Source organism: Rutilus rutilus, assembly GCF_951802725.1.
Source record: "Rutilus rutilus genome assembly, chromosome: 8".
In the NCBI taxonomy this organism is placed as follows: Eukaryota; Metazoa; Chordata; class Actinopteri; order Cypriniformes; family Leuciscidae; genus Rutilus; species Rutilus rutilus.
In genome coordinates, this window is record NC_140222.1 from 27,617,939 (window position 1) to 27,631,636 (window position 13,698).

Here is a 13,698-nt window from a genome sequence, read left to right on the forward strand (position 1 = left end):
ACACTGTATAATCATTTGTTTCTTGTGTCATAAAGCAGAAAACATAAACTCGGGAAACATAATATCATGAAGGAAATGCAGATTCACATCTGTACAGTAGAGGGCGCCGCTCAAACAAACCTTTCAGCTGTGCTGCCATTCTGGATTGCAAAAGAATAAGAGGCAAAACACTTTTACTTTAGCAATAAAAAAGGGGTAAAAAAGGAAACACAAATGTGATGTTTAACTTGATTGAATTGGAACAACGAAAGTCAGCAGCAAAGAAAATGAACGTTTTAGCGTAAGTTCTGCCAGGAAGACTCAATCAGCGCGTCATGTATTACCTCACTTCTAACCAATCATGTGCTAACACTCGCAGTATAAAAGATTGGTACTTACATTTGTCTGAGTTCGCAGATGCTGACTTATTACCTCCAATTACCTCCATCCTCCCCAACCACCACCAAGATGGTACCTTCCCCTTCATCCTCCCCACCACCACCAGGATGGTCCCTTCCTTTACCTCCAGGGGGTCGGCTGCGCCCCTGCCTTCGTCTTCAGGCAGGATATGCAGTTTCCGCTACCCTTGCATTGCGCGCTAAGGACGGGGCCTAGCCAAAGAACTTTATAAATGTATGCTTGCTGGGCTGTTAATAAATATACGTTTGTTATATCAATTTATCTCCCGAGTCTTTCTGGTAGAACTGGATAATAAAGTGAGATTAAGTACATACATTACATTTATCAATTTAACATAATATTGCCTTTTTGCTAAACTTTTCACTGTTTTTATTCATTTTGAGGAGAACTGAATCTGTTTTTGTTCAAGTGAGAGGAGTAAATGCATGCTCACATTTAGTCTAGGGAGAGCGGGGACAGTTGCAACAGGGGATGGTTGCAACATGTCGTTTTTCTCCAATCAGAAACAAGCTAGAGTGATGACACTCATACTGCACATGCACAGTTAGACCCTCCCCCCACCAAGAAGATAAATGACCTATTTTTTACAGTCTATGCAAATGACATATTCAACATCTGCTGCTGCATTTACTGAACAAAACTTGTTTTGGAGGTATGAAAGTAAAAATTTTCATGAGATGTATTTTTTTCATACTGCATGTCCTGACATTTTGTATGAATAAAACAAAACTTACTTAGTTTGAATTATTGTTTTGTTGACTTCTTAGTGATATGGTTAGCATGTGTCAAAGTCAGTGTGTCTAACAGGCATATGATGGTCATGGCTGATAGGGTTGGGGACGGTTGCAACAAGTTATAAATTGCATGTTTAATAAAAGTTTGTTGCTTTGCAAATTGTTCAATTCTTCCTGTCTGACACTGAAATATGGAGAGATTGAATAGCATCTGTAACACCTGCACACTGAATCTATAGGCCTATGTTCTACACATAAACAAACCAAACTCACTGTTATTTGATAAATATGACTAGGCTACAGTAATATTATTGTATAAATAAATAATACTATAATATTATAGTAGGCCTAGGCCTAAAACAGTTAATATTTTCAGAATTCTATGCTCATTGAGACAAAAAGCTAAAGTTAATTAGTGAAATTTAAGGTATTTTTAACATGTTGCAACCGTCCCTGGGTTGGGGTCAGTTACAACATCTGGCTTCTTCCATTCAAATAAATACTGTAAACGATATGTCATATGTAATCATCTTCAAATGGAATGGGTAATTAGCAGACAGATGCAAGTTTAATATATACAAATTTGGTTGGTCTAGTCCAAATAGTCTCTGAGTAACTGAGATGCAAAAAGTGTTGCTTATTTGGAAAAGTAACTTATTGTTAATTTAAAAGTAATGCATAACTTTAATAGTTACTTTTTTATTTTTTTACCAGATGTACTTGTAATGTGTTGCCCCCAAAACCCATAAGAACAAATCAAAACATTCAAATGAGCATTGCAACTGGCTGGGAAAATGCTGTAATTCTTGCTGATAAGATCTGCTCTTTTTTTAACCTTATTAGATGAACATGATTGTACATTCTGATAAAAAAGCTGTTTCCTGTTGACAACATATGCAGCCCATGTCTTAAATGTATAATCTGATATGGATTTTCTGCCTGAACTGTTGTTTTTAATACATTTTAAGGTATGTTCATTCCGCAAGTGAGAGTATTTCATGTACAAATTTAACAGCAAATTTACTGTCCCTTACTGTTTTTCATCTTGACAGAGAGTTGTGGAGCTTATGAGCTCAACTGCGGTTCTAGCCACATATCTGTTCAACCACATCCACCCAGGCCATGGTGAACTTTTTTTTTTGTTAGTTACTTATTATTTTAGTTGCATGCACTGTAATACAGTTCTCAATTTCCATCTACATTTTCTGTACGAATTTCAGTACTTTTATTTTATTTTATTTATTTATGCCATGTTATTAATTATTCACTTAGTCATGTCTACAGCTCACTTGATTTTGTTTGAGATCATTAGATATGACATTGTGGTTCCATGGAAGCTGGTCTGATACATAGTTACCAGAAGCTCATTGTCTCCACCCACCCTTATATTTATACAGTGTTTTATCATGAGAGCTCACTGATCGTCTTCTTCATCATGACCATCATCATCATCTCTCTGCTCCTGCTGGCCTCTCTGCTGCCACACCTGACCTTCACTGGTGAGACTAACTGAACTGAATATTGATTCATCTAGTTAATAATGCAACTAACCCCCTCTCTCTCTCTCTCTCTCTCTCTCTCTCTCTCTCTCTCTCTCAGCTCATGTGAATGTGGGTATAGTGAACGGCACAGAAGCCAAACCCCACTCCAGACCTTACATGGTTTCTATTCAGAAGAACAGGCTCCATAACTGTGGTGGATTCCTAATTTCTGATGAGTTTCTCTTGACTGCTGCACATTGCCGAAACAAGTACAGTCTATTGTTTGGAAATGTTTATCATGACATTTGACATAGGCTTCTATACTCTAAAAAGAAAAGGCTGATTATATTGATAAAATCTATTTGATATTAACAGACTGGAGAATTTGACAGTTGTGGTTGGTGCACATGACCTAAAAAACACGACTGAGGGTTCAGTCCGCATCGGAGTAAAGTCCTACCACCAGCATCCAGACTTTACCGTGGAACCTGTTATGAATGACATTATGCTTTTAAGGGTAACAATCTGTACTCATTTCAGTTCAAAATGATATCTGGTAACACTTTAGAATAATGGTCCGTCATTAATAAGTAACTAAGCAGGAAGTAATGCAGGACTAACATTAACACTTCATCTACTACTATTCAGTGTTGGGAGTAACGCGTTACAAAAGTAATTAATTACTGTAATGCATTGCTTTTTGCTGTAACGCGGTAATGTAAGGCATTACAGGGGGGAAAAATGTAATATTTTACTCGGTACAAATGTCAGTAACGCGCGTTACAAGCAGTTAACCTGGAATAAAGTGGTAGTTTTTTTTTCCTTCATGCAAATTCGCCAAAATCACCGCGAGATCAGCAGAGGAGAAACGTCCGCGCAAAATGTTTCACTCCGTTTCCATGGCAACTCTGCGCCGCGGCCGCTCCAGTGTTTGAAAAATAGACAGTATGGGTTTGAAAGCGACATGAATGTTCAAAGTTCACGCGCACGGCCATTGATTAAACCACGTCAAAATCATGCAGCATTTACAAACATCTAGAATTAGAACATTACTTAAATAAAAATCTCATTAATATTACATTATACATTTAAAACTGATTTTGGAGATCTATGACTCGTTCATAGACCAAATGGCCTATGCCCACACTACTGCAGTCACTCACAATAATAATTAAAATAAAATAAAAATATTTGGCTTAGTTATTATTCATTAGTTATTTTTATTTTTGCTAAAGTTTAACCCTAAAGTTTACCCCGGGCTTAAAGTAAAAAGATTTCTGTACCATGCGTCCATGCAAAGTACCATGGTAATATTTGAGGTACCAAGGTTATATCTGAGGAAGTATGTACCATGGTAATATGTACGGCAGAATGTACCATGGTTATATCTGAGGTACTAGGGCATGTACCATGGTAAATCTGAGGTACCATACTATGTACCATAGTAACATACTGTACAGTATAGTACTTCAGATATTATCATGGTACCATGATAATATCTGAAGTACTATAAAGTATGTACCATAGTTATATCTGAGGTACTATGGTATGTACCATGGTAGGTACCACGGTAAATCTGAGGTACCATACTATGTACCATAGTAACATCTACAGTACCATGCAATGTACCATGGTACCATGATACTATCTGAAGTACTATATAGTACCATGGTTATATGTAAGGTACCATGGTACTACCATAGTACTACTATGGAATACCATGGTACTACTATGGTATACCATGGTATGTACTATAGTACATCATAGTAAAATTTCTTATGGGTCCAAGCTCAGTCGGATACCACATCACCTTCTACTGGATGTGTAATGAGCTAATTGAGCATCATAAGCTACATTTAGATTGCCAAATCCATATTTGCAGTTATTTGGGTGAGAGTAACTTAAAAGTAATGCAATAGTAGTGTAATGCCTTACATTTTAAATACAGTAATATTGTAATGTAACGAATTACTTTGAAATGACAGTAATAAGTAATAAATAACGCATTACAGTTTCGAAGTAACTTGCCCAACACTGCTACTATTAACTAAAATGAAACAGGCTTATTATCAGTAAGTATTATCAAATTTAGGAGATATCTCCTTATTAGGTAATCAATAATTAATCACTAACCGACAAATTATAAAGAACATTAGCATGTCTGAAACGTAATTATCATTTTTACTCTGAATAGGCCCTAGTCATAAAATGCATCACTAATTGTTCGTGTTACCTAGTCACTATGCAGGAACTACTAATAATCTGGACCATTATTTCTAAAGTGAAAAAGATGTTTTAAACTGATAAATAGGCCATATTTTAACACAGCTGCAAATTATTTTATAATCTTACCTGTACAGTATTTTAAAACTTCCGCCAAGGAAAAAAATAGCCCACTAAAACTATTGACAACAAGACAAACACTTAAACAATATTAAAGTAATTAATACTGAGTCGTTTCCATAACAGTCAATAACTAAGACGCAAGATGGCGCCAGTTGCATTTGTGATAAGAGACATAAACAAACCTCGCCATGCAGCGTCGTGTTTTCCTTCTCTTCTCTGGCTCTTAATTATTTTAAATGTATTGCTTTCATGATATATGTCTCGGTCTTTATTGTTCCTGTTGTTATGTATTGTTATATTTTTGAGTTTTTTTGGCATAAAAAACAAAACAAAAAACGTTGTGATGGATGACGGACCGCTAATTACAACGATTGGCCAATCAAAACCAAGTATTACACAGAGTGCAGCGTCACTGTAATTGTACTCTATGTTGCAATTTGCACATTTATATTATTATTTTGTATATCATTTTTAGAAGAGGTTAGTGTATGTGTGCAGGGGCTCAAAAATATCAAATAGTAAAATGTACAAATAGCCAGCATTAAATATAAAGGATTCATGTTTCTAAAGCTTTGCATACGTAAATGCTTTTATTTAGATGCTGTTAATACATCAATATTTCAGCGTATCTGAACCTTTACAAAGATGCATAAATACTTGATCAGAAAATAAACCAGACAAACAAATCTCAACTAAAGGGAAACGTTCTAAGACGGGTTACATCTGTTATGATAAAATAAAATAGAATAAAATAACATTTGGAAAACCGTCATTCAATATGATTAAATCTTTCTATGTGATTTTGTACAACAGCTGGATAAAAAGGTCACCCAAAGTGAGAAAGTCAACTGGATTTCCATACCAATGAAAGAAGAGGACAATGAAGTGCATTCTGTGTGCAGTGTTTCAGGCTGGGGAAATCTGGATATTAATGGTCCACTTAGCAATCGTCTCATGGAGACAAATGTGAAGATCATAAATAACACAATTTGTGAAAATAAATGGGGAGAAGGCAACTATTCAGCTTCACAGATGATGTGTACATATGGCGATGGAGGAAGTTGCACCGTAAGTACAAGATCATCATCTGTCATTTGATCCAAACACTGACTGATATGAAGCCCAAAATTGTGCACTTTGTGTTTGCATTGTTAACAGGGGGATTCAGGAGGTCCTTTGGTTTGTGGAGACACTGCAGTTGGTGTCACATCCTTCGGAGACCCAGATCTCTGTAATTCACCTAAACTACCTGAAGTTTATATGAAGGTTTCAGCATATCTTCCATGGATACATAAGTTTATTGGAAATGTTTATTAACATTTTCTTGATTTTGTCTTGAATGTCTCCAAATTGTTTCAATAAATGCATCAAATCAATCATCCTTGAGTCAAGTGGCTTTTTTTTTTTGTATCACATTTATAGATTACATATAGAATATTTCCAGTAGGCAAAATGCTCTCCCCACAATGGTTTCCTCAACATATTGTGAAGTTTTACCACATCCGCCTTGAACACTGTGAAACTGCACTGCCTTCACAGCACAAACCATCTTTGATTGGGACAGAATTGTAAAGCAAGAATTCACTGGAACTTTGCAGATTATGAGATCTTCACAATAATTTATTGAACATCTGCTTTATATTCTGAGTTCGGTACAAGTTAAGCTCATTCGATAGCAGTTATTATTGTTGATTATCACAAAAAAATTATATGAATACACTTATAATGAAAGTGAATCCATACATGTTAAAATACTCACTTTTTCAATAGTGTAGCCACAAGAGACAAACAATATGGGTCAATAAGTTATATTCGATTTTACAACTTTGCCACGATGACAATGGCGTTAACACTTAAGTGACTGTAAAATGGATGAACTTTAGTATTAAACCACTTTACAGCTCAAATCATACAACAGTTTCATGAGAGTAATTAATGCTTTTATAAAATTATTCACATTTCTGCTTTTAAAACCTCCAAAAATGGAACCCATTCGCATCCATTATGTGCCTCACCGTAACATTTTTGTTTTGTTTTTGCTTTTCAAAATAAAACAAGTCGATTTATGCTGTTTATGTTGTATTGAAAAATGTATATTATGTAATACATAATGCATTTTATGTAATAAAGCTACATTTACAAAAATTGGTTACACTTTATTTTAAGGTGTCATTGTTACAGTGTAATCATAAGTTTAAGTACTGTGTAATATTAAGTAACTACATGTACTTACTATAGGGTTAGGGTAGGATTAGGATTTGGTTGAGGGTTAGTTGCATGCAATTATGCATAATTTATTGTTATTACTATGGTAAGTAGCCTATATGTAACATATGTAATAAAGACACTGTAAAATAAAGTGTTACCCAAAAATCTAATTCAGTTTCAGAGTTTATAGGAGGTTAAACAAATAAAACATTTTTTAATTCATTCACCTGTTCTATCAATTATGTCATTAGTATTCCTTTGGTATTTAAGCCCAGTGTTTTCTGTGTTCATTGTTCGGTGTCTTCAATATTTGATTGTGCTTGTGTTCTCCAAGTGTTCCCTGTTGGATTTATTATTAAATACTATTCTATTTCCTTGATCTCCTGCGTTTGTGTGATTTGTACAACCAGATTGTAACAGAACACCAAACCTAAACAGAAGCTAATTCACCATGGACCTTCCCACCGTTCAGTTGTTGTGCCTGGAGCAGGAAGACCGCAGGAAAGCCACACTCGGGATTTCATCCAGCTAGCATGCCAAACAAACTAGCCGGACCGCTCACTCTGTGTCTTTTACATCACCAGTCCAAAAGAGGATTTTGCTGCATTCGTGGAGTGGGTGCTGGTGAACAAACGACTCACCATTCACAATCGGCACCGCAGACAAGGGAGACCAGCCTGCCGCGATGCACGAGCCTGAACCTGAGGAGAGGACAGGAGAGGACATCTCCCTGGAGCCTGAGCCCTTTCGAGTCTGACCAGGTGCGCAAGCCGGCAACACCGCTGATCGCCGAGGGAGTGCTTGTGGAGTTCAGAGGCTGGGAAGATAGCCCCGTCCACTTCCCCACCGCTGAGTGTGAGTACGAATTGGCCTCTGGAAGTTATTTTGATGAACTTAAGGACATTTTTGAGGAGGTTTTAATAGCCATTTTTTGAGGAGATTATTCCCCTGTATCTCCAGCGCTTCCTGTTTCTTCAGAGTTCCAAGTTTCTCCAGCGTCCCCTGTATTCCCTGAATTCCCGCCCATCCTTCCTCTCCCACCTCCTCAATCAGCCAGTTCCTCAGCCCCTCCTCCGCTGCTGTCCTTCAGCCCCTCAGCATCTCCCACGTGCTGTAAAGATCTGTCAAGTGTCTTCAGGGCACCGGCTCCATCCAGCACAGATGAACCCCTGTCTCCGCCTCCAGACTCTGTGCCCATCGCTCCACCTGGGCTCCTCCCTCCCTCGTCTCCACCGGAGATCATCGGCCATACAGCTTCTCTGGGCTCTCTTGTCCCTCCGGCTCCGCCTTGGTCAGCCTTCGACCTACCTGCACCTTCGGCACCTTTGTCTTTCTATTGTAGCCTCAGTTTCCTGTACTTATCTGACAGGAGTGGCACCCGGTGTGTCTTCTGCTGCTGTAGCCCATCTGCTTTAAGGTTCGTGTTGTGCGTTCAGAGATGCTCCTCTTCTCGGTTGCCTCTCTATCAGCTTGAACCAGTTGTCATTCTCCTCTGACCTCTGGCATCAATAAGGCATTTTCGCCCACAGAACTGCTGCTCACTGGATATGTCTCTAACCATTCTCTGTAAACTCTAGAGATAGCTGTGAGTGAAAATCCAAGTAGATCAGCAGTTTCTGAAATACTCAACAACCAGGCCACGTTCAAAGTAACTTAAATCACCTGATGCATCCTGATGCCCAACTTCAGCAGATCGTCTTGACTATGTCAACACGACTAAATGCATTGAGTCATGTGTGATAGACTGATTATTAGATATTTGTGTTAATAGAAAGTTGAACAGGTGTACCTAATATAGTGGCTGGTGACTGTGTATGTGTGTGTTGTGTGTATGTGTATATATATATGCATCTGAAATCGCATACTGTAAATACTACATTTGGTTTGAAACTTGTTTTGTGACTAAATTTGTTCTATATAGTATGATTGTGTATAGTATGAATTAAATTTGGACATACTATATCCACCACGTTGTCATTGTCATGTGACATACGGTGTCAGTTGCGTCACCTCACTTCCACTTTGTGTTTGCATTGTTAACAGGGGGATTCAGGAGGTCCTTTGGTTTGTGGAGACACTGCAGTTGGTGTAACATCCTTCGGAGACCCAGATCTCTGTAATTCACCTAAACTACCTGAAGTTTATATGAAGGTTTCAGCATATCTTCCATTGATACATATGTTTATTGGAAATGTTTATTGACATTTACTTGTTTTTGTCTTGAATGTCTCCAAATTGTTTCAATAAATGCATAATATGTCAATCCTGCATGAGTCAAGTTTTGTTATCTGGCATTTGGTCACTGTAAATATACAGTAAAGGTCTATTTTATTTTTGTATCAAGTTTTTTAAAGAGATAGTGTATTTCCTGTAGGCAAGATGCTCTGCCCACAATGTTTTACCACACGGATTCAGGATATTTTGCGAAATATTTCCTGCCCAAAACATGTACCTAGTGAAGGGGGTGGATTGGAATCCACTGCTGCTTCAATGTATATGTAATGAGTAATTATAATCAAGGTATTAATCAATATTTTTCCTTCTAAATATCAAATGAGTTGAATGACTTCTCTGGAGATTTTCGCCTCTGCGTGAACCTGTGTGACAAGATGAATGTCAAGATGGCGCCTGTGAGAGTGGCATGCCGTCTAACACTCCTTATTACATCCTGTATTTGGCTGGTTTTATGTGCTCTTATACCTTTTAATTATGCTGAGTCTATTGTTTACGATCGTCAGACACTATTGGATATTCGCAATTGCTGCATGGACGTTTTTGACGCAAAATTGGGAAATTTTGCAAACAAAACTGACAGGAGCACTCTAAGAGACATCCCAGATTTTCTTCGTCGCTGGCAAATGGATGTTACCCCGAGGAAACGTCGGAGAAGACGTAGGAAACAGAGCGGGAAAATGGTCAGTTTGAGGATCCACCTGCGAGCTGGTCGTCTACTCAACTCTACGTCTCGGCCACAGACCAAGGAGCGGATCGGCTTCGCGGTTCGGTATGTGCCGGTGCCTTCATCTCGCTGGCTTACATACATTCAGACTGACTTCCCAGTTCCTCCCGATCCGCTGGCTCGACTTCTGGAGTATTTTGATCAACGGATGATTATTCGACCTCGCCCGACGGGGGTAAACATTGCTAATCTTTCCTCTGATGAAAGCTTCGGCTTCATACAGCACTCTACATACTCCAAAAATGGCGCTGATCAACGCACATTCTTTGGTTAATAAGACATTTATTTTAAAGGATTTTATCTCATCCTACAACTTGGACTTCATGTTTATTACCGAAACCTGGATGAAGGTAGGAGATCTGAGCCCTTATTCAGAACTTGTTCCAATTGACTATTGTTTTTACAATGCTCCCCGCCCTGCTGGCAGGGGTGGAGGGTTAGCTGTCATTACTAAAGAAAGCTTTGGAGCACGCTGTCAAATGCTGCCCTCCACTAACCCCACAAGTTTTGAAGTTCAGCTATTATTGCTTGACTGGTCTCAACCTATTGTCATAGCTCTAATATATAGACCTCCACATCTGACGAAAAACTTTATTGAAGAATTCTCTGAGTTTGTAGGGGATCTAATTATTGCACATGATCGGATCCTACTCTTGGGAGATTTTAATGTTCATGTATGTTGTGCTTCAAACATTTAGCGGTGGACTTCTTGAATATAATTGACTCTTTTAATCTGATACAATGGGTTAAAGAACCTACACACAATCAAGGCCACACGCTGGACTTAATACTATCTTTTGGTCTGTCTATAATTGATACTGAAGTGATTGAATCTCCGATTTCTGATCATTTTCCAATCATGTTTAAAATGTCTCTCCCTGCAATCCCTTGCAGAACTGTCTCTGACACTAAACAGGTCCGTGTGTACTCACCTCGATTCTGCGAGGCTTTTACTGAACGCTACAATGGAAATATTTTCTCTTTGTCCCGTGAGTTTTTATTATCTGATTTAGATGTTGAGCAGCATCTTGAATCTATAAACACTGTATGGTTGGAAACACTGAACGATGTTGCACCTTATAGGTCTCTAAAGCCGAAGCGTAAATCAGAGCCTTGGATAGATCATGACATTCGCGCCTTGAGACAATCATGTAGGAAAGCAGAAAGGAAATGGAAGAAGGACAAACTGCAAATATCTTTTAATATACTTAAAAACTGTTTGTTGATATACCAGAACGCTGTTAAGAAAGCCAAGTCTCTCTATTTTTCTAACTTGATTGAAAAACACCATCAAACTCCTAGAGTTCTCTTTTCGGTTATAGACTCAGTACTTAATCCCTCTGTACAGATTTTTAACAATGCGACCAATGCACTATGCGAAGATTTTTTTAATTATTTTGGGACCAAAATTACCAATCTTAGAGCTCAAATACAAGTGACCAAGGGTGAAACGACATTGCTAAAGAGTCCTTTGGCCTCTTGGACTACTTTTAATTCCATCTCTCTGCAATCTCTTAAAGAAGTAATTACTAAGTTAAAAATCTTCCCTAGTCCCCATGACATTATACACCCCCGCTACTTAAAGCAATTAATTGATACTGTAGGATCAGGGCTTGTATCTCTACTTAATAACTGTCTGAAAGCAGGGGTTATCCCTGAGAGCTTAAAAATGGCCACAGTTACCCCTGTATTAAAGAAATCTACACTGGATCCTTCTATTTTTGCAAACTTTCGGCCTGTTTCTGTTCTACCTTTCATCTCTAAGGTGATGGAAAAAATTGTCTCTCTGCAACTACAATCGTTTTTAACTAACAATTACATCTATGAGACCTTCCAATCAGGTTTTAAAACACTGCATAGTACGGAAACGGCCCTTGTAAAAGTTCTAAATGACATTTTAATGGCTACTGACTCGGGAGATTCTGTCATGTTAGTTATGCTAGACCTGTCTTCAGCCTTTGACACCGTCGATCATGAAATTCTCATCTCTCGCTTGGAGTCCTATGTGGGGCTTGGAGGAATGGTCTTAAATTGGTTCAAATCTTTTTTAACCAATAGATCTTTTTCGGTTAAAATAGGAAATTTTAATTCATCATCACGCAAGCTAACCTGTGGTGTACCGCAGGGGTCTGTTCTTGCACCTACTCTCTTCTCTCTCTGCTTCCCTTGGGATCTATCTTTAGGAAACATAATGTTTCTTTCCACTGCTACGCTGGTGATATGCAAATCTATCTGCCTCTGACCTCCGAAAATGAGCATGCTCTTAGTTGTTTATCCGCGTGTCCAGATCTGGACGACGTAAAATCATGGCTCTCAAAAAATTTCCTTTTTTTAAATTCAGATAAAACGGAAGTTATTGTCTTTAGCCCCTCCGAAACTAGTAGACAAAACTCTCAGAATCTGGGTGTGATGATCGATAAAAGTCTGAAATTTGACAGACAAATTGCCTCTGTAGTGGGCTCTAGCTTTTTCTATCTACGCTCTCTCTCTAAAATTAAATCTTTTCTCTCTAACGCCTCTTTAGAGGTCGCTGTCCATGCCTTCATAACATCGAGGCTGGACTACTGCAACTCTCTATATTATGGTGTTGCTAAGACTCAAATTTCACGCCTACAAGTCGTTCAAAACGCAGCAGCGAGATTCCTGAAGGGATGTAAAAAGTTTGAGCATGTTACACCCCTTCTGAGATCCCTACATTGGTTACCGGTTCAGCATAGAATTGAATATAAAATTCTATTACTGGTCTACAAATCACTAAATAATCTTGCACCATTATACCTGTCGGACCTACTTCACCTATATACCCCGAAGTGAGGGCTTAGATCGGAAAACAAATTCCTCCTTCAGATTCCCAGAACCCGCTTGAAAAACAGGGGAAATAGAGCGTTTGAAGTGGCGGGCCCCACGTTGTGGAACAAACTCCCAATCCAAATTAAAATGGCTTCCACTTTATCTGAGTTTAAATCTGCTCTGAAAACTCATCTGTTTGATTCAGCTTTTAATATGTACACTGTAAAAAAAAATTACATCCCCAAGTCAAAAATTTCAAGTGACCGATAACATCTACGGTTTTCAATTAGTCTGACGTATTATTTCTCATTGAGCCAATGTTAACAGACTATTGCAACAAGAATTTCACTTGGGCCAATTGAAAAATTTAGATGTTATCGGTCACTTGAAATTTTTGATTTGGGAGGGTTAGACATTTTTTACAGTGTAATTGGATTTTTGTATTTATTGATTACAAGTGATCATTGATTGTTTTATTGTGTATTTGATCGTAATTATTGTACAGCACTTTGGTCGGTTGACAGCCGGTAGTAAATGTGCTCTATAAATAAACGGAACTTGAACTTGAATTTTACTTTGTTATAGAAGTTACCAGTGTGATTACTGAAATGTTCTTTTCATGTATTCTTTAATGTCAGTATTTGATATCTGAATGCAGTAACAGTGCAAGCTTATTTATCCCGGCTTCCAGAAATGAAATAGGGACATGTTTTGTGTTTGAGAAAGGTCTTCAACGTGTTAAAACAAATAGGGGTCATTGAAGTCTATAGTTTAAGGGACC

At 38.0% G+C, this 13,698-nt stretch overlaps 1 protein-coding gene across 2 annotated transcripts; it reads left to right on the forward strand.

Moving 5' to 3' along the window:
- The first annotated feature begins 994 nt into the window (after nucleotides 1-994).
- On the forward strand, nucleotides 995-6,339 carry LOC311295767 (mast cell protease 1A-like). Of its 2 annotated transcripts, XM_084417272.1 has the most exons (7): nucleotides 995-1,051; nucleotides 2,186-2,258; nucleotides 2,531-2,632; nucleotides 2,733-2,883; nucleotides 2,990-3,131; nucleotides 5,774-6,028; nucleotides 6,119-6,339. In XM_084417272.1, the coding sequence occupies exons 2-7, from the start codon at nucleotides 2,201-2,203 to the stop codon at nucleotides 6,275-6,277; spliced, it is 867 nt and encodes a 288-aa protein (XP_084273398.1). In that variant the 5' UTR covers nucleotides 995-1,051; nucleotides 2,186-2,200; the 3' UTR covers nucleotides 6,278-6,339. The 2 variants fall into 2 exon arrangements, with proteins under 2 accessions (XP_084273398.1, XP_084273397.1); XM_084417271.1 differs by lacking the exons at nucleotides 995-1,051; nucleotides 2,186-2,258 and having other exon boundaries at nucleotides 2,277-2,632.
- Nucleotides 6,340-13,698: the final 7,359 nt, after the last annotated feature.

What these genes read in the sequence shown, in the direction of transcription:
- LOC311295767 (XM_084417271.1), top strand. Translation starts at nt 2,464, where the DNA reads ATGGAAGCTGGTCTGATACATAGTTACCAGAAGCTCATTGTCTCCACC. An exon ending in GCCACACCTGACCTTCACTG is followed by an intron (nt 2,633 to 2,732) that starts GTGAGACTAACT and finishes TCTCTCTCTCAG; the next exon opens with CTCATGTGAATGTGGGTATA. An exon ending in ATGACATTATGCTTTTAAGG is followed by an intron (nt 3,132 to 5,773) that starts GTAACAATCTGT and finishes TTTGTACAACAG; the next exon opens with CTGGATAAAAAGGTCACCCA.